Source organism: Chamaea fasciata, unplaced genomic scaffold (genome assembly GCF_029207755.1).
Source record: "Chamaea fasciata isolate MVZ Bird 193981 ecotype frontalis unplaced genomic scaffold, bChaFas1.0.hap1 SCAF_7, whole genome shotgun sequence".
Lineage (NCBI taxonomy): Eukaryota > Metazoa > Chordata > Aves > Passeriformes > Sylviidae > Chamaea > Chamaea fasciata.
The window spans coordinates 54687206-54711009 of NW_027094092.1; the positions used below are offsets into that span (position 1 = coordinate 54687206).

General features: G+C 51.4%; 1 protein-coding gene across 3 annotated transcripts in view; it reads right to left on the bottom strand.

Annotated features, from left to right (window-relative positions):
- Window positions 1–1583: 1583 nt before the first annotated feature.
- Window positions 1584–23804, bottom strand: part of AHNAK2 (AHNAK nucleoprotein 2) — a 72822-nt gene continuing 50601 nt past the window's right edge. For 2 of the 3 annotated variants that reach the window (XM_066188955.1, XM_066188956.1), the window contains exon 7: window positions 1584–23326. In XM_066188955.1, coding sequence (XP_066045052.1) covers window positions 2573–23326 — 20754 coding nt within the window. In that variant the 3' untranslated portion in view covers window positions 1584–2572. The remainder of the gene's footprint in view (window positions 23327–23804) is intronic. The other variant, XM_066188957.1, reaches the window with a different exon arrangement.

A 23804-nucleotide genomic window follows, 5' to 3' on the forward strand; every position in this document is an offset into this window, starting at 1 on the left:
ACTAGGAAACATTTCCTTTCCAGGAAAGTGGTCAGACACTAAACCAAACTTGTCTTGAGAGGTTTTCAATGCCACAAGCCTGTTGGTGTTCAAGAGGCATTTGGACAATGCCCTTAATAACCTTAGTGTTTTTCCTATGTTTTGGTCATCCCTGAAGTGGTCAAGCACTTGGAGTGAATGATCATTGTGGGCCCCTTTCAATGAACTATTCTGTTCTGTTGTATTCTAAATGTCTTTAAAGTGAAACACTTTAGATCAGATAGAGATCAGAGTTAGATCAGATACAAGGAAAAAATCTCCACTGTGAGGGTGTTGTGGCCCTGGCACAGGTTGCCCAGAGAAGCTGTGGATGTCCCATCCCTGGGAGCATCCAAGGCCAGGCTGGATGGGGCTCTGACCAAACTGGGCCAGTGGAAGGTCTCCCTGCATATGGCAGGGGGTTAGATGGATGATCTTTAGGGTTCCTTCCGTCCCTTTCACATTATGTGATTCTATGATGTAGAAATGAAGAACATCTCAATCAGCAGGTGGTTAGACAGACAAGTACACCACTTACAACCCATTTCCTAAGTGTTGTGCTCTGTGTGCTTTCCTGTACTAAGTAGAATATGGAGAAGTATGGGATGGGAAAACTACTGTAATGAAGCATGTCTGCATTTGTCATTCTGGAGAGAGGATCTCATGAGTGAAGTGGTGATTGCAGCTGTCTTGGCCACAGAGAGCACAAAGAAATTGAGTTTAAAATCTCCACTGACAGGAGCAAAAGGGACAGCAAAACTTCAACTCTGGACAGGAGGAGAGCTGAATTCAGGTTGCTCAGGGAACTAGTGAGTCCCTTGGAAAATGTTTTTGTATTTGAGGGGATTGTTCTGCCCTGCTCTGCACTGGGGCAGCTTCACCTGGAGTCTTGTGAGCAGTTTTGGGTGCCACAAAAACAAACAAACAAACAAAAACAGCAACAACAAAAAAACAACCAACCAAACCAAACATTACGGAACATCCAAAGGAGGCCACAAGGATGATGAAGGGTCTGGAGGGAAAGCTGTATGAGGAGTGGCTGAAGTCGCTTGGTCTGTTCAGCCTGGAGGAGACTGAGGGGAAACCTCACTGGGGTCTTCAAGACCCTCATGAGGGAACCAGAGAGGCAGGTACTGATCTCTTCACTCTTGTGGCTAGTGACAGGACCTAAGGAAATGGCTGAGTGATGAGGGGTTTAGGATAGATGTTAGGAAAAGGTTTTTCACCCAAAAGATGTTTGAGCACTGGAACAGACTCCCCAGGGCAGTGGTCACAGCCCCAGGTCTGACTGAGTTCAAGAAACCTTTGGACAATGCTCTCAGGCACAGGGTGCGAGTCTTGGTGTGTCCTGTTCAAGGATCCTGACAGTTCCTTCTGACTCAACATATTCTATGATTCAGCTTGGGACTGTAATGAGTGAAAAGTCTCCATTACCCTTATATTTAGGAACTGTGCTGTCATTAAGCATCCACCTCAGCAGGAAGTGAAGTAAATGCAAACTTTTGCAAATTTGGGCAGGGATTTTCCAAATCAGAAATGTCAGTAACTCACGCTACTCAAGTTAGTATTTTTATGGTGAGTTTATTGTGAATTAAGAATACAGACAGTGTTTTAATGGTACATGTGAAGGCTGTCACATATGCACTCTGGTTTTCATTGTGCACTTGAGAGAAGCATTTATATAAACAAAGGAGCAAATAATTATATACACCTCCTTCCCTGGAAAATCTCTGAAGCAATTCCACCAGTGTGGCAGATCATTCTAAGCATTTAACTATCCCATAAGTATATACATAAAAATTTATTTATCCACATTTGAATAATATTCTTTGTAAGCATGTTTTATTCTGGTATCTTACAAACATGATTCAGTTACATGTTTTTGGTCTTAAAATTATTCTGTTGGTTTTTGCTGTTTTTTTTAAATTATTGTAAGGCTAAATATGACCCACCACAATAATAAAAAAAAAATGAGAAGAGAGGAAGAGGCAAAGCAGTAGTCTCTCTACACTAGTATTTAATTTTTATTTTATATTTTAAAATGTTTGTGGAATATACATACTACCATAGCTGAAATAAAGAAAAACATTTTAATAACAAAGGAGAAGTAGATCAGAAAGTTCCAAAATCTAAACAGGTTAAGTATAGTTCTCATAGTACTAGTTTAGAACCCATTCTGGAAATAATCTGTAATCTAAATATAACCGGTGTGTTTTGAGGAGCCTCTTTAAAAAGTCTTTTGCTATCTTTGAGCCTTTCATGATTTACTTTCATGGTTGTGGTATCTACTCAGACTTTGCTCAAACTATGGGCTCCTCTGCACCTGTCATAATTGTTGCCCTTGGAGTAGATATGAAGAAATCATTATTTTTATTAGTGTACAATCTAGTACATCCATGTACTTGAAATTTTCAATGTAGTAAATTCTGTTCAAGTTTTTTCATGAATACCAGCATTAGGTTTTAATTTGCAGTTAAGTAGAAGATTAGGAAAACATTCTCTTCTGTACATATGGATTATCTTGTTTTCATTGAGGATTGAGAAAATACAACCTTCATTTGGTTGTATCTCCAACAATATTAGATTTACTATCTTTTTCTTCCTCCAGCAAGATTAGTTCAGTTCTTGCTGAAGATGTCACAATAGATGAGGCCCCATCAATTTCAGATTTTTCACCCTCTCCTATTTCTTTAGGTGATAAGCTTTCTTGTGCATCAAAAAAGACATCTGGTTTATCTGTTGGGCTATCTTCATCTGAGAGTCTCTCCTCTTTATGACCCACCTCTTCTTTGTCAACAGACTTAGCCTTTTTGGAAGGAGATGTGAAACCAAGCTTGGGAAATCTAAACCATCCAGCTTTTTCTGCCTGCTTAGAGGAATCATCTGATGTGTCAGCAGGTTTCACATCTTCTGGAACTGATTTTTTTATTTCTGGTTTTACATCTGTGCTTGTTTCATCCCCAGAAGATGAAAAGCCGATACTTGGAAGCCAAAATTTGAATCTTCCAGGAGATCTTTTATTATCAGTCTTCTCTTTCTCATTGGTTATGTCTTTTTCTTCACCTTCTGCTGCTTCAACTACATCTTCATCTTTAGAGGGAGGAGCTGCAGTTATTCCCTCTGGTGATTTATCAGGAAAACTCTCTTCAAGTTTACTGGAACACTTTACTTCAGCAGCAGATGTTTTTAACTTTGTCAGGCTTACTTTTCCTCTAGATGCCTCAGACTCATGGTGTGGTTTCTCAGATAGTTTAAGCTCAGCACTGCCCGTTCTCTGTGCTGCTACTCCAAAGCTTTCACCAGCACCTGTAGGTTTTCTCACTGATGCATCTCCCATTGCAGATGGCTGCTGGACCAGCACATCTAAATCGCTGTGCGATTCAGGCAACTTTGTCTTCAGCAATGAAAATCCCAAAGCAGCAGTTTTGACCTCTGATGACAGAATCTCTGATTCTTTCACTATTTCAGTAGTGTAAATCTCACACCGCTCAATAGCAACATGTTCAGGTTCTACTTTCTCACTTACTTCTTGGCCCTCTGTGTAAGACCAATGGATGTCTTGCCCTGCACTTGAAAGGGAGGACTCTATGGTAGCTGTCATTTGTGCTGTTTTAATGTCAGGTTCAGTCAGGGTTAAGATTTTGCTTTTTGCTTTTTGAATACCCCCCTCTAGAGCTCTTGGTGTTTCTTCAGGGATAGCAGAGCTTGCTTGCAGTTTCACTATTTCAATGTCAGTACTAGATCCCTTCGGATCTGTTACTACTTTTGACAGTAAAACATCAGCTTCAATTGGGAGAGTTCTGAAAGTGAATCTTGGTATTTTTAGTTTGGGAATTCTTACAGTTACTTCTGGGACACCTTGTGTTTGGTCCACTGTTTCCCCGGTTATTCTGGCAGATGCTTCTATGTGATCTAGAGCTCGACTTTCCAGGCCAATTGATCCTTCCAGTTTTTGTAACTGCATTTCTGCTGTGTCTCTTTTACTTTTAGGTGCTGAATCAGCTTCTGACTTTGGCAAATCGGTATCATCTTCAAACCCCTTGATTTCTGAATGCAGCATTCCAAACTTTGGAATCTTAAACTTGTACGCTTTAATTTTACTTGTTTCTGCTCTGTCTTCTACTTGCACTTCCACTCCTGCAGACACATCCTTTTCAACACTTTTCACTTGAAATTTCACTTCAGGGTCTACTGTAGTAATTTTAACATCTGTCTTCACTGTTGGAACTTCTACCTTTAGATCTCCCAGCTTAGCTGTAACATAAGTACCATCTTCTGATCCTTTTGTTGTAGACCATTCACACGTAGTCCTTTTTAACTGACCTTCTTCACTGTCTTTTCCTATGATTTTCACCTCGCCCTTTATCTTTCCTTTTTTAATTGCTGTCTCTTTATTTTGAATATCTAGCTCTTTCTTTGGAAGACTAACATCTCTTTTCTTCTGTGTTGCATCCAGAGTAATTTCAGCTGATGATGGCTTGCATCCTACCCCTGATATCTCAAACTTCATGGAATTTTCTACCTTTGGGATTTCTGTATCCCGTGATTTGCCTTTATGTTCTGGAAATGTATTTGCTGAACTCTTGTCTTTGTCAGTTTCTGAAGCACTCAGGTATGATTCAGACAATTCTGCTGCAGACACTGTGATTTCTGAAGTATGTCTTTCAACACTGTGCTTAACTATGTCTGCATAGGTTTCAGTTTTTGGAATATTCACTCTACTATCTGTTCTTTCTGTGGATAATGAAATATCTCCTTCCATCTTTGGCAAGCTAACATCAGAACTCTTCATAGAATCTCCTAATTTTTGAATCCCTTCTTTTCCAATAGTAATTTCAGCAACTGCATGTGGTAATGAGAAGGTATTTCCAGGAATACTTGTTTCAGTTTGTACTTTAGCAGAAGGAATAGTTGCCTGAGTTTTTTCCATACTTCTTTCAATAACGGCATCACTTTTTTTTTCCTTAAAGGATGACCTGCCAAAGGCAGGTATTCTGAATTTTGGCATTTTAAACCATCCCTGATGTTCTTCAGTCTGAACTTCTTCAGCTTTTATTTCATGTTCTTTTAATTTGATTTCCTTCTCCTCAAGACTCTCAAAAACTCCCTGTGTCTTTGGTTTAGACACTGACTGGGTGCTTATGTCTACCTTTGCATCTTCAATGCCACCTGTCAGAGCTTGGGGTGTTTTTATCTTAACATCAACTACTCCGGGATCTGACATATCGGATGTAAGTTCTGATGCGGGAACTCCCACAGCAATGTCAGCAATTTCGTTTGTCATTCTTAGCTGGGGTGGCTCAGCTTCTATTTTTGGAGTGCTAATCTCTGTCTCTGGGACTTTCCCTTTCATTAGGGAGATTCCAAACTTTGTCTTCTGGAATTTGGGCATTTTAATCTTCCCTTCAGGACCTTCCAATTTCACTTTTCTTCCATCCACAACTGATGAGCTTTCTGTTAATATATCAGGGCTCTTCAAATCAACTGAAGCTTCTCCTTTGGGGAGCTTAATACCAGTTTTTTGAATGTTACATTCATTGGTAGAACTTATTTTTAAGTCTACCTGTTGAAAACTCCCCTCTGAAGGAGTCAAAGAAGCATCAGTCTTTGCTGAGCTGACTGTTATTTCAGTTTTAGAGGCTTCAGTTTCTACTCTGGAAAACTCCAGAGTGCAGATCATAGTGTCAGCCAGTTTTATGCTGATTTGTGCTCCTTCTTCAGTCCCTTCAGGATGACTTTTTTCTATATCAGGTATCTTAATTGAATTATCAGCCTCTATTTCTGTTTTAGGAAGAGTAGCATTAGCTTCAACTTTTGGTGAATGAGACTGAGATTTTGGAACTTTGATCTTGGAGAGTGAAATTTTAGGCATGACAAATTGAGGCTTTTTAATTGGACTTTTTTGTTCAACTTTTCCTGCAGATATTTCCAGATCAAGCTCTGGCCCACTACGTTGATCATCAGTTGTAGTTCCTTTCACTTCTGTGTCTATTCCACTTGACATGACAGCAAGCTTTTGGTCTTCCAAATTTCCTCCAGAATCCGATTTAACACTTGCTTCCTTCTTTGGTGACCAACTGAAGGATGGAAGTTTGAATTTCGGCATTTTGAAATGTCCTTCTTTCTCTTCTCCATCTCCATCTTGCTTTATTTCCCCCTTGATCTTCACTGCTGCATCTGAATCCTGAATATCACTGTCTGTTTTTGGAATAGAAATGTCAGCTGATGGGAGGTGAACATCGGCCTCTGATGCCTCACTGTCAGTTTTGCTAATTTTGGCTTCACAGCTGTAAGTCGCTGATTCTGTGCCACATTCCACCTCCAAGTCTGGTGCTTCAACAGCAATGTCAGATATTTCTACTGTTGCTTTTAGTTGGGGAACCTTGACTTCTGATTTGGATTGACCAACATCCTTTTCTGACCCTTTCCCTTTAGAAAGTGTAATTCCTACCTTTGGCATTTGGAATTTAGACATTTTTGTTTTCCCTTCAGAACCTTCAGCTTTTATCTCTACATCACCCACAGCAATTTCACCTGATGTTCTTTCAACACTTATGTCAGGACTCTTCAAATCAAGCAAATGTTCAGGTATCATCTTAATATCTGAGGTGGAGAGGCTGGCACTAGCAGCAGCTGACTTCCTTGTCAGCTTATCTTCTGCACAGATAGGAACTGTGATGTCACCTGTAGGCATGTTAATATCTGTCTCTATTTTGGGAACTTTGGCTTCTGGTTTGGAAAATTCCAAAGTTGGGATTGTAACTTTTGGCACTTTTGTGCCCAGTCCTGCCCCTTCTCCACTACTCCCTTTCTCAGATTTCTGGACAGAAACACCTTCTTCTTCTTGTGTGGGTCCAGAAACATCAGTTTCCAGTATGGGCAGAGAGACCTGTACTTTCTGACCCTTAATTTTAGGGAATGAGATCTTTGGCATGGTAAATTGGGACTTCTTGGTTTTGGCCTTTTCACCATCTTTTTCTGTTGTATCAAATTCGTCATGGAGGTATTCATTCTCAGGAGCAGGAAGAGTTAGTTCAGATCTCATGTCTCCAGATACAGTAGACAAAGTGGGTCCTTCCAGATGTTCCTCAATGTGAGAAGGAGCAATAGCTTCTTTCTTTGGTGACCACCGAAAGGAAGGAAGTTTGAATTTTGATGGTTTAAATTTGTGTTCTTTCTCCTCAGTACCCTTCTCTCCTGTAACTACTTCATGTTCTGCCTTGCACTCTAAATCTGGGCCATGGATTTCTGCTTCTAATTTTGGCAAGGTAATCTCCATGGGTGAGAGACTTGGATCCATTGTTGGTGCATCCAGAACAACTTCAAGTGAAGGCTGATGCAACTTTACACCAAGTTGGGCATCAGATATTTGAGCTGGTTTTTCAATATCAGGATCAGTCATATCAGATGCCATCTTTCCCTTGGAAATTTCAGATTCCACATTAAAACCAATGTCACTTTCAGATGCTTTCTCCTTAGATCGAATTCTAAATTTTGGTTTTCGGAATTTAGGAATTTTAATTGCGACCTCAGTGTCAACCAAAGATATTTCACCAGATGTTGTTTTGCCCTCAAGCTTAAAATCTCCTTGCTCCTCAGAACCATCTTCACTTAAAATTTCAAAATCTGAAAGATTCTCATCAGCAATAGATGCTATTTTTGATCGAGATTCTGTTAGATTAAGTTGGTATTTAGTAAGAGTAATATCCCCCTTTTGTAATGAGGACTCCATATCAATTTTAGATGAAGTACCTTCAGCTTTAGAGAAACCAATGCTAGGAACTCTGAATTTGGAACTTTTAGACAGACATTCTCCCTTAACGTCAGGCAAAAGTTTAGGTCCAACGCTCTCAGAAGGAACAGAAGAAGTTACATCTGTTGAAGAATGACAAACAGTTTCAGAAACAGAAACATCAAATCCAGGCTCGTTTTGCGCATGAGGTTTGAAACTTTTAGAAAAAGAAATTTTAGGCATTCTAAATGCGTAACCTTTAGATTTACCAATATCATCTTCTTTAAGAGTAGAGGAATCTGGGGGAATATCAAAACTGGGAGCTTGGATCTCAGAGTCATGCAATGTCATGTCCACTTCAACGGCTCCCAAAGACATTGTCGCTTCAGGCTCCTTGAGGCTGACGTCCACCTCGGTGGCCATAGAGCCCTTGGCCTCTCTGCTGCTGGACCAGCCAAAGGAAGGCATGCCAAACTTGGGCATTTTGAACTTGCCATCCTTGGTCTTGGCGGCCTCCTTCTCTGGGACTTTGGCTTCTCCTTCAAGGCTAAGGGTGGCCTCGGGTGCCTGCAGGTCGACGCTGGCCTGTGGAAGAGTGACGTTGACGGAGGGCAGGCTGATGTCCACCTTGGGAGCTTTGATGTCAGCTTTGGGCATCTTGAGCTTGCCTTTCAGGCCCGTGCCTTCCAGCTTGAGCTTGCCTTCATCGGAGGGTACTTTGAGGTCTATGTCGGGCGCCTGCAGCTCGAGGGAGCCTTCGACAGAGGCCAGCTTGATGTCAGGGGCCGTGATGCTAATGTCGGCATCAGGGGCCTTGAGCTCTGCCTCCGGAAGACTGACATCTGCGTCCAGTTTGGGAGCTTTGACGGTGGGCTTGGAGAAGGCCACGCTGGGCATCTTGACTTTGGGCATGTGTATTTTCATGCCGCCAGCCTCAGCTTTTCCGACAGCCACCTCCAGGCTGGCTTCGGCCTCAGGGCTCTGCAGGGCGACTTCGCCCTCCTGGCCTTTGGCCAGCGAGACCTCGGCCTTGGGCAGGCTGACCTGCGCGTGGGGAGCTTTGACTTTGGGCAGCTTGACGCTGGGCATCTTGAATCGGCCTTTCTCACCCTCTGCTGCTATTGTGCCTGTCTCAACAGTTACCTCAACGCCGGGCACTTGGATGTCTGCCGAGGGTAGCGTCACGTCCACTTCACCGGCAGCGGACGGCATGGTCACTTCAGGCTCCTTGAGGCTGACGTCCACCTCGGCGGCCATAGAGCCCTTGGCCTCTCTGCTGCTGGACCAGCCAAAGGAAGGCATGCCAAACTTGGGCATCTTGAACTTGCCGTCCTTGGTCTTGGCGGCCTCCTTCTCTGGGACTTTGGCTTCTCCTTCAAGGCTAAGGGTGGCCTCGGGCGCCTGCAGGTCAACGCTGGCCTGTGGAAGAGTGACGTCGACGGAGGGCAGGCTGATGTCCACCTTGGGAGCTTTGATGTCAGCTTTGGGCATCTTGAGGGAGGGCTTCTCCAGCTTCCAGCCGGCATCTTCGGTCTTGGCACCGGGGACGTCGGCCTTGAGTCCCAGCCCACAGCCCTCTCCTGCATCCGTCATGGTGGCAGAGGGGATCTCAACCTCTGCGCTGGGCAGGCTGACCTCAGCTGTGGGCGCCTCAGCCTTGGGGGAGGACACTGCGAATTTGGGCTTGTCGAACTTGGGGAATTTAAGCTTGCCTTTCAGGCCCGTGCCTTCCAGCTCGAGCTTGCCTTCAGCAGAGGGTACTTTGAGGTCTATGTCGGGCGCCTGCAGCTCGAGGGAGCCTTCGATGGAGGGCAGCTTGATGTTGGGGGCCGCAATGCTGATGTCGGCATCAGCGGCCTTGAGCTGTGCCTCTGGAAGACTGACGTCGGCGTCCAGTTTGGGAGCTTTGACGGTGGGCTTGGAGAACGCCACACTGGGCACCTTGACTTTGGGCATGTGTATTTTCATGCCGCCAGCCTCAGCTTTTCCGGCGGCCACCTCTAGGCTGGCTTCAGCCTCAGGGCTCTGCAGGGCGACTTCGCCCTCCTGGCCTTTGGCCAGCGAGACCTCGGCCTTGGGCAGGCTGACCTGCGCGTGGGGAGCTTTGACTTTGGGCAGCTTGACGCTGGGCATCTTGACATCGGGCATCTTGAATCGGCCTTTCTCACCCTCTGCTGCTATTGCGCCTGTCTCGACGGTCACCTCAAGCCCAGGCACTTGGACGTCGGCCGAGGGCAGCGTCACGTCCACTTCACCGGCAGCGGACGGCATGGTCACTTCAGGCTCCTTGAGGCTGACGTCCACCTCGGCGGCCATAGAGCCCTTGGCCTCTCTGCTGCTGGACCAGCCAAAGGAAGGCATGCCAAACTTGGGCATCTTGAACTTGCCGTCCTTGGTCTTGGCGGCCTCCTTCTCTGGGACTTTGGCTTCTCCTTCAAGGCTAAGGGTGGCCTCGGGCGCCTGCAGGTCAACGCTGGCCTGTGGAAGAGTGACGTCGACGGAGGGCAGGCTGATGTCCACCTTGGGAGCTTTGATGTCAGCTTTGGGCATCTTGAGGGAGGGCTTCTCCAGCTTCCAGCCGGCATCTTCGGTCTTGGCACCGGGGACGTCGGCCTTGAGTCCCAGCCCACAGCCCTCTCCTGCATCCGTCATGGTGGCAGAGGGGATCTCAACCTCTGCGCTGGGCAGGCTGACCTCAGCTGTGGGCGCCTCAGCCTTGGGGGAGGACACTGCGAATTTGGGCTTGTCGAACTTGGGGAATTTAAGCTTGCCTTTCAGGCCCGTGCCTTCCAGCTCGAGCTTGCCTTCAGCAGAGGGTACTTTGAGGTCTATGTCGGGCGCCTGCAGCTCGAGGGAGCCTTCGATGGAGGGCAGCTTGATGTTGGGGGCCACAATGCTGATGTCGGCATCAGCGGCCTTGAGCTGTGCCTCTGGAAGACTGACGTCGGCGTCCAGTTTGGGAGCTTTGACGGTGGGCTTGGAGAACGCCACACTGGGCACCTTGACTTTGGGCATGTGTATTTTCATGCCGCCAGCCTCAGCTTTTCCGGCGGCCACCTCTAGGCTGGCTTCAGCCTCAGGGCTCTGCAGGGCGACTTCGCCCTCCTGGCCTTTGGCCAGCGAGACCTCGGCCTTGGGCAGGCTTACCTGCGCGTGGGGAGCTTTGACTTTGGGCAGCTTGACGCTGGGCATCTTGACATCGGGCATCTTGAATCGGCCTTTCTCACCCTCTGCTGCTATTGCGCCTGTCTCGACGGTCACCTCAAGCCCAGGCACTTGGACGTCGGCCGAGGGCAGCGTCACGTCCACTTCACCGGCAGCAGACGGCATGGTCACTTCCGGTTCCTTGAGGCTGACGTCCACCTCGGCGGCCATAGAGCCCTTGGCCTCTCTGCTGCTGGACCAGCCAAAGGAAGGCATGCCAAACTTGGGCATCTTGAACTTGCCCTCTTTGGTCTTGACGGCCTCCTTCTCTGGGACTTTGGCTTCTCCTTCAAGGCTAAGGGTGGCCTCGGGCGCCTGCAGGTCGACGCTGGCCTGTGGAAGAGTGACGTCGACGGAGGGCAGGCTGATGTCCACCTTGGGAGCTTTGATGTCAGCTTTGGGCATCTTGAGCTTGCCTTTCAGGCCCGTGCCTTCCAGCTTGAGCTTGCCTTCATCGGAGGGTACTTTGAGGTCTATGTCGGGCGCCTGCAGCTCGAGGGAGCCTTCGACAGAGGCCAGCTTGATGTCGGGGGCTGTGATGCTGACGTCGGCATCAGCGGCCTTGAGCTCTGGCTGCGGGAGGCTGACGTCTGCGTCCAGTTTGGGAGCTTTGACGGTGGGCTTGGAGAAGGCCACGCTGGGCATCTTGACTTTGGGCATGTGTATTTTCATGCCGCCAGCCTCAGCTTTTCCGACAGCCACCTCCAGGCTGGCTTCGGCCTCAGGGCTCTGCAGGGCGACTTCGCCCTCCTGGCCTTTGGCCAGCGAGACCTCGGCCTTGGGCAGGCTGACCTGCGCGTGGGGAGCTTTGACTTTGGGCAGCTTGACGCTGGGCATCTTGAATCGGCCTTTCTCACCCTCTGCTGCTATTGTGCCTGTCTCAACAGTTACCTCAACGCCGGGCACTTGGATGTCTGCCGAGGGTAGCGTCACGTCCACTTCACCGGCAGTGGACGGCACGGTCACTTCAGGCTCCTTGAGGCTGACGTCCACCTCGGCGGCCACAGAGCCCTTGGCCTCTCTGCTGCTGGACCAGCCAAAGGAAGGCATGCCAAACTTGGGCATTTTGAACTTGCCGTCCTTGGTCTTGGCGGCCTCCTTCTCTGGGACTTTGGCTTCTCCTTCAAGGCTAAGGGTGGCCTCGGGCGCCTGCAGGTCAACGCTGGCCTGTGGAAGAGTGACGTCGACGGAGGGCAGGCTGATGTCCACCTTGGGAGCTTTGATGTCAGCTTTGGGCATCTTGAGGGAGGGCTTCTCCAGCTTCCAGCCGGCATCTTCGGTCTTGGCACCGGGGACGTCGGCCTTGAGTCCCAGCCCACAGCCCTCTCCTGCATCCGTCATGGTGGCAGAGGGGAGCTCAACCTCTGCGCTGGGCAGGCTGACCTCAGCTGTGGGCGCCTCAGCCTTGGGGGAGGACACTGCGAATTTGGGCTTGTCGAACTTGGGGAATTTAAGCTTGCCTTTCAGGCCTGTGCCTTCCAGCTCGAGCTTGCCTTCAGCAGAGGGTACTTTGAGGTCTATGTCGGGCGCCTGCAGCTCGAGGGAGCCTTCGATGGAGGGCAGCTTGATGTTGGGGGCCACAATGCTGATGTCGGCATCAGCGGCCTTGAGCTGTGCCTCTGGAAGACTGACGTCGGCGTCCAGTTTGGGAGCTTTGACGGTGGGCTTGGAGAACGCCACACTGGGCACCTTGACTTTGGGCATGTGTATTTTCATGCCGCCAGCCTCAGCTTTTCCGGCAGCCACCTCTAGGCTGGCTTCGGCCTCAGGGCTCTGCAGGGCGACTTCGCCCTCCTGGCCTTTGGCCAGCGAGACCTCGGCCTTGGGCAGGCTGACCTGCGCGTGGGGAGCTTTGACTTTGGGCAGCTTGACGCTGGGCATCTTGACATCGGGCATCTTGAATCGGCCTTTCTCACCCTCTGCTGCTATTGCGCCTGTCTCGACGGTCACCTCAAGCCCAGGCACTTGGACGTCGGCCGAGGGCAGCGTCACGTCCACTTCACCGGCAGCAGACGGCATGGTCACTTCCGGTTCCTTGAGGCTGACGTCCACCTCGGCGGCCATAGAGCCCTTGGCCTCTCTGCTGCTGGACCAGCCAAAGGAAGGCATGCCAAACTTGGGCATCTTGAACTTGCCCTCTTTGGTCTTGACGGCCTCCTTCTCTGGGACTTTGGCTTCTCCTTCAAGGCTAAGGGTGGCCTCGGGTGCCTGCAGGTCGACACTGGCCTGTGGAAGAGTGACGTCGACGGAGGGCAGGCTGATGTCCACCTTGGGAGCTTTGATGTCAGCTTTGGGCATCTTGAGCTTGCCTTTCAGGCCCGTGCCTTCCAGCTTGAGCTTGCCTTCATCAGAGGGTACTTTGAGGTCTATGTCGGGCGCCTGCAGCTCGAGGGAGCCTTCGACAGAGGCCAGCTTGATGTCGGGGGCTGTGATGCTGACGTCGGCATCAGCGGCCTTGAGCTCTGGCTGCGGGAGGCTGACGTCTGCGTCCAGTTTGGGAGCTTTGACGGTGGGCTTGGAGAAGGCCACGCTGGGCACCTTGACTTTGGGCATGTGTATTTTCATGCCGCCAGCCTCAGCTTTTCCGACAGCCACCTCCAGGCTGGCTTCGGCCTCAGGGCTCTGCAGGGCGACTTCGCCTTCCTGGCCTTTGGCCAGCGAGACCTCGGCCTTGGGCAGGCTGACCTGCGCGTGGGGAGCTTTGACTTTGGGCAGCTTGACGCTGGGCATCTTGAATCGGCCTTTCTCACCCTCTGCTGCTATTGTGCCTGTCTCAACAGTTACCTCAACGCCGGGCACTTGGATGTCTGCCGAGGGTAGCGTCACGTCCACTTCAGCGGCAGCAGATGGCACGGTCACTTCCGGTTCCTTGAGGCTCACGTCCACCTCGGTGGCCACAGAGCCCTTGGCATCTCTGCTGCTGGACCAGCCAAAGGAAGGCATGCCAAACTTGGGCATCTTGAACTTGCCGTCCTTGGTCTTGGCGGCCTCCTTCTCTGGGACTTTGGCTTCTCCTTCAAGGCTAAGGGTGGCCTCGGGCGCCTGCAGGTCAACGCTGGCCTGTGGAAGAGTGATGTCGACGGAGGGCAGGCTGATGTCCACCTTGGGAGCTTTGATGTCAGCTTTGGGCATCTTGAGGGAGGGCTTCTCCAGCTTCCAGCCGGCATCTTTGGTCTTGGCACCGGGGACGTCGGCCTTGAGTCCCAGCCCACAGCCCTCTCCTGCATCCGTCATGGTGGCAGAGGGGAGCTCAACCTCTGCGCTGGGCAGGCTGACCTCAGCTGTGGGCGCCTCAGCCTTGGGGGAGGACACTGCGAATTTGGGCTTGTCGAACTTGGGGAATTTAAGCTTGCCTTTCAGGCCCGTGCCTTCCAGCTCGAGCTTGCCTTCAGCAGAGGGTACTTTGAGGTCTATGTCGGGCGCCTGCAGCTCGAGGGAGCCTTCGATGGAGGGCAGCTTGATGTCGGGGGCCGCAATGCTGATGTCGGCATCAGCGGCCTTGAGCTGTGCCTCTGGAAGACTGACGTCTGTGTCCAGTTTGGGAGCCTTGACGGTTGGCTTGGAGAACGCCACACTGGGCACCTTGACTTTGGGCATGTGTATTTTCATGCCACCAGCCTCAGCTTTTCCGGCGGCCACCTCCAGTCTGGCTTCGGCCTCAGGGCTCTGCAGGGCGACTTCGCCCTCCTGGCCTTTGGCCAGCGAGACCTCGGCCTTGGGCAGGCTGACCTGCGCGTGGGGAGCTTTGACTTTGGGCAGCTTGACGCTGGGCATCTTGACATCGGGCATCTTGAATCGGCCTTTCTCACCCTCTGCTGCTATTGCGCCTGTCTCGACGGTCACCTCAAGCCCAGGCACTTGGACGTCGGCCGAGGGCAGCGTCACGTCCACTTCACCGGCAGCGGACGGCATGGTCACTTCAGGCTCCTTGAGGCTGACGTCCACCTCGGCGGCCACAGAGCCCTTGGCCTCTCTGCTGCTGGACCAGCCAAAGGAAGGCATGCCAAACTTGGGCATTTTGAACTTGCCGTCTTTGGTCTTGGCGGCCTCCTTCTCTGGGACTTTGGCTTCTCCTTCAAGGCTAAGGGTGGCCTCGGGTGCCTGCAGGTCGACACTGGCCTGTGGAAGAGTGACGTCGACGGAGGGCAGGCTGATGTCCACCTTGGGAGCTTTGATGTCAGCTTTGGGCATCTTGAGCTTGCCTTTCAGGCCCGTGCCTTCCAGCTTGAGCTTGCCTTCATCGGAGGGTACTTTGAGGTCTATGTCGGGCGCCTGCAGCTCGAGGGAGCCTTCGACAGAGGCCAGCTTGATGTCGGGGGCTGTGATGCTGACGTCGGCATCAGCGGCCTTGAGCTCTGGCTGCGGGAGGCTGACGTCTGCGTCCAGTTTGGGAGCTTTGACGGTGGGCTTGGAGAAGGCCACGCTGGGCATCTTGACTTTGGGCATGTGTATTTTCATGCCGCCAGCCTCAGCTTTTCCGACAGCCACCTCCAGGCTGGCTTCGGCCTCAGGGCTCTGCAGGGCGACTTCGCCCTCCTGGCCTTTGGCCAGCGAGACCTCGGCCTTGGGCAGGCTGACCTGCGCGTGGGGAGCTTTGACTTTGGGCAGCTTGACGCTGGGCATCTTGAATCGGCCTTTCTCACCCTCTGCTGCTATTGTGCCTGTCTCAACAGTTACCTCAACGCCGGGCACTTGGATGTCTGCCGAGGGTAGCGTCACGTCCACTTCAGCGGCAGCAGATGGCACGGTCACTTCTGGTTCCTTGAGGCTCACGTCCACCTCGGTGGCCACAGAGCCCTTGGCATCTCTGCTGCTGGACCAGCCAAAGGAAGGCATGCCAAACTTGGGCATCTTGAACTTGCCGTCCTTGGTCTTGGCGGCCTCCTTCTCTGGGACTTTGGCTTCTCCTTCAAGGCTAAGGGTGGCCTCGGGCGCCTGCAGGTCAACGCTGGCCTGTGGAAGAGTGACGTCGACGGAGGGCAGGCTGATGTCCACCTTGGGAGCTTTGATGTCAGCTTTGGGCATCTTGAGGGAGGGCTTCTCCAGCTTCCAGCCGGCATCTTCGGTCTTGGCACCGGGGACGTCGGCCTTGAGTCCCAGCCCACAGCCCTCTCCTGCATCCGTCATGGTGGCAGAGGGGAGCTCAACCTCTGTGCTGGGCAGGCTGACCTCAGCTGTGGGCGCCTCAGTCTTGGGGGAGGACACTGCGAATTTGGGCTTGTCGAACTTGGGGAATTTAAGCTTGCCTTTCAGGCCCGTGCCTTCCAGCTCGAGCTTGCCTTCAGCAGAGGGTACTTTGAGGTCTATGTCGGGCGCCTGCAGCTCGAGGGAGCCTTCGATGGAGGGCAGCTTGATGTTGGGGTCCGCAATGCTGATGTCGGCATCAGCGGCCTTGAGCTCTGCCTCTGGAAGACTGACGTCGGCGTCCAGTTTGGGAGCTTTGACGGTGGGCTTGGAGAACACCACACTGGGCACCTTGACTTTGGGCATGTGTATTTTCATGCCGCCAGCCTCAGCTTTTCCGGCGGCCACCTCTAGGCTGGCTTCGGCCTCAGGGCTCTGCAGGGCGACTTCGCCCTCCTGGCCTTTGGCCAGCGAGACCTCGGCCTTGGGCAGGCTTACCTGCGCGTGGGGAGCTTTGACTTTGGGCAGCTTGACGCTGGGCATCTTGACATCGGGCATCTTGAATCGGCCTTTCTCACCCTCTGCTGCTATTGCGCCTGTCTCGACGGTCACCTCAAGCCCAGGCACTTGGACGTCGGCCGAGGGCAGCGTCACGTCCACTTCACCGGCAGCAGACGGCATGGTCACTTCCGGTTCCTTGAGGCTGACGTCCACCTCGGCGGCCATAGAGCCCTTGGCCTCTCTGCTGCTGGACCAGCCAAAGGAAGGCATGCCAAACTTGGGCATCTTGAACTTGCCGTCTTTGGTCTTGACGGCCTCCTTCTCTGGGACTTTGGCTTCTCCTTCAAGGCTAAGGGTGGCCTCGGGTGCCTGCAGGTCGACGCTGGCCTGTGGAAGAGTGACGTCGACGGAGGGCAGGCTGATGTCCACCTTGGGAGCTTTGATGTCAGCTTTGGGCATCTTGAGCTTGCCTTTCAGGCCCGTGCCTTCCAGCTTGAGCTTGCCTTCATCGGAGGGTACTTTGAGGTCTATGTCGGGCGCCTGCAGCTCGAGGGAGCCTTCGACAGAGGCCAGCTTGATGTCGGGGGCTGTGATGCTGACGTCGGCATCAGCGGCCTTGAGCTCTGGCTGCGGGAGGCTGACGTCTGCGTCCAGTTTGGGAGCTTTGACGGTGGGCTTGGAGAAGGCCACGCTGGGCATCTTGACTTTGGGCATGTGTATTTTCATGCCGCCAGCCTCAGCTTTTCCGACAGCCACCTCCAGGCTGGCTTCGGCCTCAGGGCTCTGCAGGGCGACTTCGCCCTCCTGGCCTTTGGCCAGCGAGACCTCGGCCTTGGGCAGGCTGACCTGCGCGTGGGGAGCTTTGACTTTGGGCAGCTTGACGCTGGGCATCTTGAATCGGCCTTTCTCACCCTCTGCTGCTATTGTGCCTGTCTCAACAGTTACCTCAACGCCGGGCACTTGGATGTCTGCCGAGGGTAGCGTCACGTCCACTTCAGCGGCAGCAGATGGCACGGTCACTTCTGGTTCCTTGAGGCTCACGTCCACCTCGGTGGCCACAGAGCCCTTGGCATCTCTGCTGCTGGACCAGCCAAAGGAAGGCATGCCAAACTTGGGCATTTTGAACTTGCCGTCCTTGGTCTTGGCGGCCTCCTTCTCTGGGACTTTGGCTTCTCCTTCAAGGCTAAGGGTGGCCTCGGGCGCCTGCAGGTCAACGCTGGCCTGTGGAAGAGTGACGTCGACGGAGGGCAGGCTGATGTCCACCTTGGGAGCTTTGATGTCAGCTTTGGGCATCTTGAGGGAGGGCTTCTCCAGCTTCCAGCCGGCATCTTCGGTCTTGGCACCGGGGACGTCGGCCTTGAGTCCCAGCCCACAGCCCTCTCCTGCATCCGTCATGGTGGCAGAGGGGAGCTCAACCTCTGTGCTGGGCAGGCTGACCTCAGCTGTGGGCGCCTCAGTCTTGGGGGAGGACACTGCGAATTTGGGCTTGTCGAACTTGGGGAATTTAAGCTTGCCTTTCAGGCCCGTGCCTTCCAGCTCAAGCTTGCCTTCAGCAGAGGGTACTTTGAGGTCTATGTCGGGCGCCTGCAGCTCGAGGGAGCCTTCGATGGAGGGCAGCTTGATGTTGGGGTCCGCAATGCTGATGTCGGCATCAGCGGCCTTGAGCTCTGCCTCTGGAAGACTGACGTCGGCGTCCAGTTTGGGAGCTTTGACGGTGGGCTTGGAGAACACCACACTGGGCACCTTGACTTTGGGCATGTGTATTTTCATGCCGCCAGCCTCAGCTTTTCCGGCGGCCACCTCTAGGCTGGCTTCGGCCTCAGGGCTCTGCAGGGCGACTTCGCCCTCCTGGCCTTTGGCCAGCGAGACCTCGGCCTTGGGCAGGCTTACCTGCGCGTGGGGAGCTTTGACTTTGGGCAGCTTGACGCTGGGCATCTTGACATCGGGCATCTTGAATCGGCCTTTCTCACCCTCTGCTGCTATTGCGCCTGTCTCGACGGTCACCTCAAGCCCAGGCACTTGGACGTCGGCCGAGGGCAGCGTCACGTCCACTTCACCGGCAGCAGACGGCATGGTCACTTCCGGTTCCTTGAGGCTGACGTCCACCTCGGCGGCCATAGAGCCCTTGGCCTCTCTGCTGCTGGACCAGCCAAAGGAAGGCATGCCAAACTTGGGCATCTTGAACTTGCCGTCTTTGGTCTTGACGGCCTCCTTCTCTGGGACTTTGGCTTCTCCTTCAAGGCTAAGGGTGGCCTCGGGTGCCTGCAGGTCGACGCTGGCCTGTGGAAGAGTGACGTCGACGGAGGGCAGGCTGATGTCCACCTTGGGAGCTTTGATGTCAGCTTTGGGCATCTTGAGCTTGCCTTTCAGGCCCGTGCCTTCCAGCTTGAGCTTGCCTTCATCGGAGGGTACTTTCAGGTCTATGTCGGGCGCCTGCAGCTCGAGGGAGCCTTCGACAGAGGCCAGCTTGATGTCGGGGGCTGTGATGCTGACGTCGGCATCAGCGGCCTTGAGCTCTGGCTGCGGGAGGCTGACGTCTGCGTCCAGTTTGGGAGCTTTGACGGTGGGCTTGGAGAAGGCCACGCTGGGCATCTTGACTTTGGGCATGTGTATTTTCATGCCGCCAGCCTCAGCTTTTCCGACAGCCACCTCCAGGCTGGCTTCGGCCTCAGGGCTCTGCAGGGCGACTTCGCCCTCCTGGCCTTTGGCCAGCGAGACCTCGGCCTTGGGCAGGCTGACCTGCGCGTGGGGAGCTTTGACTTTGGGCAGCTTGACGCTGGGCATCTTGAATCGACCTTTCTCACCCTCTGCTGCTATTGTGCCTGTCTCAATAGTTACCTCAACGCCGGGCACTTGGATGTCTGCCGAGGGTAGCGTCACGTCCACTTCAGCGGCAGCAGATGGCACGGTCACTTCCGGTTCCTTGAGGCTCACGTCCACCTCGGTGGCCACAGAGCCCTTGGCATCTCTGCTGCTGGACCAGCCAAAGGAAGGCATGCCAAACTTGGGCATCTTGAACTTGCCGTCCTTGGTCTTGGCGGCCTCCTTCTCTGGGACTTTGGCTTCTCCTTCAAGGCTAAGGGTGGCCTCGGGCGCCTGCAGGTCAACGCTGGCCTGTGGAAGAGTGACGTCGACGGAGGGCAGGCTGATGTCCACCTTGGGAGCTTTGATGTCAGCTTTGGGCATCTTGAGGGAGGGCTTCTCCAGCTTCCAGCCGGCATCTTCGGTCTTGGCACCGGGGACGTCGGCCTTGAGTCCCAGCCCACAGCCCTCTCCTGCATCCGTCATGGTGGCAGAGGGGAGCTCAACCTCTGCGCTGGGCAGGCTGACCTCAACTGTGGGCGCCTCAGTCTTGGGGGAGGACACTGCGAATTTGGGCTTGTCGAACTTGGGGAATTTAAGCTTGCCTTTCAGGCCCGTGCCTTCCAGCTCGAGCTTGCCTTCAGCAGAGGGTACTTTGAGGTCTATGTCGGGCGCCTGTAGCTCGAGGGAGCCTTCGACGGAGGGCAGCTTGATGTCGGGGGCCGCAATGCTGATGTCGGCATCAGCGGCCTTGAGCTCTGCCTCTGGAAGACTGACGTCTGTGTCCAGTTTGGGAGCCTTGACGGTGGGCTTGGAGAAGGCCACACTGGGCACCTTGACTTTGGGCATGTGTATTTTCATGCCGCCAGCCTCAGCTTTTCCGGCGGCCACCTCCAGGCTGGCTTCGGCCTCAGGGCTCTGCAGGGCGACTTCGCCCTCCTGGCCTTTGGCCAGCGAGACCTCGGCCTTGGGCAGGCTGACCTGCGCGTGGGGAGCTTTGACTTTGGGCAGCTTGACGCTGGGCATCTTGACATCGGGCATCTTGAATCGGCCTTTCTCACCCTCTGCTGCTATTGCGCCTGTCTCGACGGTCACCTCAAGCCCAGGCACTTGGACGTCGGCCGAGGGCAGCGTCACGTCCACTTCACCGGCAGCAGACGGCATGGTCACTTCCGGTTCCTTGAGGCTGACGTCCACCTCGGCGGCCATAGAGCCCTTGGCCTCTCTGCTGCTGGACCAGCCAAAGGAAGGCATGCCAAACTTGGGCATCTTGAACTTGCCGTCTTTGGTCTTGGCGGCCTCCTTCTCTGGGACTTTGGCTTCTCCTTCAAGGCTAAGGGTGGCCTCGGGTGCCTGCAGGTCGACGCTGGCCTGTGGAAGAGTGACGTCGACGGAGGGCAGGCTGATGTCCACCATGGGAGCTTTGATGTCAGCTTTGGGCATCTTGAGCTTGCCTTTCAGGCCCGTGCCTTCCAGCTTGAGCTTGCCTTCATCGGAGGGTACTTTGAGGTCTATGTCGGGCGCCTGCAGCTCGAGGGAGCCTTCGACAGAGGCCAGCTTGATGTCGGGGGCTGTGATGCTGACGTCGGCATCAGCGGCCTTGAGCTCTGGCTGCAGGAGACTGACGTCTGCGTCCAGTTTGGGAGCTTTGACGGTGGGCTTGGAGAAGGCCACGCTGGGCATCTTGACTTTGGGCATGTGTATTTTCATGCCGCCAGCCTCAGCTTTTCCGACAGCCACCTCCAGGCTGGCTTCGGCCTCAGGGCTCTGCAGGGCGACTTCGCCCTCCTGGCCTTTGGCCAGCGAGACCTCGGCCTTGGGCAGGCTGACCTGCGCGTGGGGAGCTTTGACTTTGGGCAGCTTGATGCTGGGCATCTTGAATCGGCCTTTCTCACCCTCTGCTGCTATTGTGCCTGTCTCAACAGTTACCTCAACGCCGGGCACTTGGATGTCTGCCGAGGGCAGCGTGACGTCCACTTCAGCGGCAGCAGACGGTACGGTCACTTCAGGCTCCTTGAGGCTGACGTCCACCTCGGCGGCCACAGAGCCCTTGGCCTCTCTGCTGCTGGACCAGCCAAAGGAAGGCATGCCAAACTTGGGCATCTTGAACTTGCCATCCTTGGTCTTGGCGGCCTCCTTCTCTGGGACTTTGGCTTCTCCTTCAAGGCTAAGGGTGGCCTCGGGCGCCTGCAGGTCAACGCTGGTCTGTGGAAGAGTGACGTCGACGGAGGGCAAGCTGATGTCCACCTTGGGAGCTTTGATGTCAGATGGTGTAATTTCCATAATTTCATCTTTTGTTTTTTTACTGAATTCTCTCTTCTCTATTTCAGTATCAATTTTTGAAATAAATATTTTCCCTGATGTTTCTTTTATGTTAATTTCCATTGGGGATGGTTTTTTTTCTTTTTTTGGACTTGGCAACTGGCCTTTTGCTGGTTTTTTTATGTTGTTTTGATCTGTTTTTTCTTTCGATATCCCTATTTGCATTTCATCACTTTGAACTGTTTTTTCTCTTGTTGGTCCACTTTCCTGAAGTCCTCTTGCGTTTTCTAGTGTTTGCACTTGTACTTCTCTTTCATTTATCTGTGCTTCAAATTGCGTCTTTTCTTCCTTTGTAGTTGACCAGGTAAATGTAGGGAATTTTAACTTTGGTAATCTGAATTTGCTGTCTTTCCCCTCGATATCTTTTTCTCCTGTCTTCATTCCACCTTCTATGTTTACGGCTTTTTCATCTGTGGGCATACCATCTTCCTCTATTCCTTCCTTTTTAACCCTTCCTTCTTTGTCCTCTCCTCTTTCTTCTCTTGTTATTTTCATGTCAGTTCTAGGTGTTTTCGCCACATTGAATGATGGCATTTGTATTTTAGAAGCAGACACTTCTGATTCTGCATCTGGCATAAGAATTTTCATATTGAAATTCCTACTATCCTCTGAAGTCATATCACCTCCCTGTTTGCTGGTGACAGTCTCTATCTCTTTTCTAGTGGTCATTGAAATTCCATAATTTATTTTCTCAATAGTTAGTATTTGTGTGTCTTCTTCTGCTTGTTTTTCTCCTGTTTCCAGTGCATCAGATTTCTGTAATTCTGCTTTAGCAGTGCCTATTTCTAGGCCTTTCACCTGTACAGATCCCTTAGCTGTGTGACCCATCATGTCTGTGTTAATTCCACTTCCTCCGTCTTTTTTATCTGCTGGTCCTTTCTGTTTCTTTTTTCGGGATTTTGTTGGGGTTTGTGGTGATTTTTTAGTTGGGCTTACTTTCAGATCAGCTGTTTCTAAACTGGGCTTTGTTATGTCTGTTGGTACTTCAGGTACACTAAATTTTGATGTTGCTTCCTTGTCCTTTTTAATGCTAATTTCCACTTCAGGGCATTGTTTTACATGAGATGGAATGCCATTTTTAATCTCTTTTAAGTCTTTTGTTAAAGTTTCATGTCCCTCCCCTGTTTTCATTTCATAACCAGGAGATGTGGTATACTCAACAGTTAAAATTTCGGGATTTTCCAGGCTTATATCATCTGTATATATTTTTTCTCTTTCAGAGATCAGTGTAGTTTTTATCTCTTTTTTTTGCTTCTCTTGTGGTTCTGGTTTGGATCTGTGAATTCTGAATCCAATGCTAGGGAACTTCAGCTTCCTTTGGCTTCCTTTTTTCTCTTTGGTATGGACTTCTTGTGGATATTGAGACTCTGTGTCCGTGCTTGTAGGGGAAATATCCTGTATAGCAGGCTCATATGCATCTGATGTACTATGAGATCTTCTGTGCCTTAGTATCTTTTTATTTTTAATTGATTGAAATTTCGGCCATGATAATCTATCTTTTTTAGGTCTCTTACTTCTTCCTATCCTTTGGCTTACAATTAATGTTTCCCTGTCTTCTTCTGAAATGGCTTTTCCTGAAACATGCAGTGTTTCTTCAGGAATGCTCTCACTGAGTTCTTTTTCCTAAAAGAACAAATAGGAGTCAGAAGATTAGAAGTAATCTAAATATAGGTGCAACAGAAAATAAAAAAGAAATACCATAAAATATGTAGAAAAATGTTCTTTTTATTACTAGTATCTACTTGTTATAAGTATATTATGTAAGATTATATAAATATGCAATGTCAGGCAGAAATTACATAAAACAAATGGACTGTAATATGCGGATTTCTGAAGATTTTGATTCCTTGCAAAACAGTGGAGTAAACAGAAGTTTCTTGATATAACTATAGATATGTCTGTACAAATATATGTTTTATATAGTATTTAGATATGTATATGAAGAATAAATTTTTTTAGGTTAATGTACACTTATGAAGAGATCATAGGTCTATCAGAATATCAGTGGTTAGACGCAATTTTTTTAATAGAAAATCTTACAGAGGAGCTTTGGATAAAAATGTTTACTGACCTTTAACATTTTTGAACATACTGAATATAA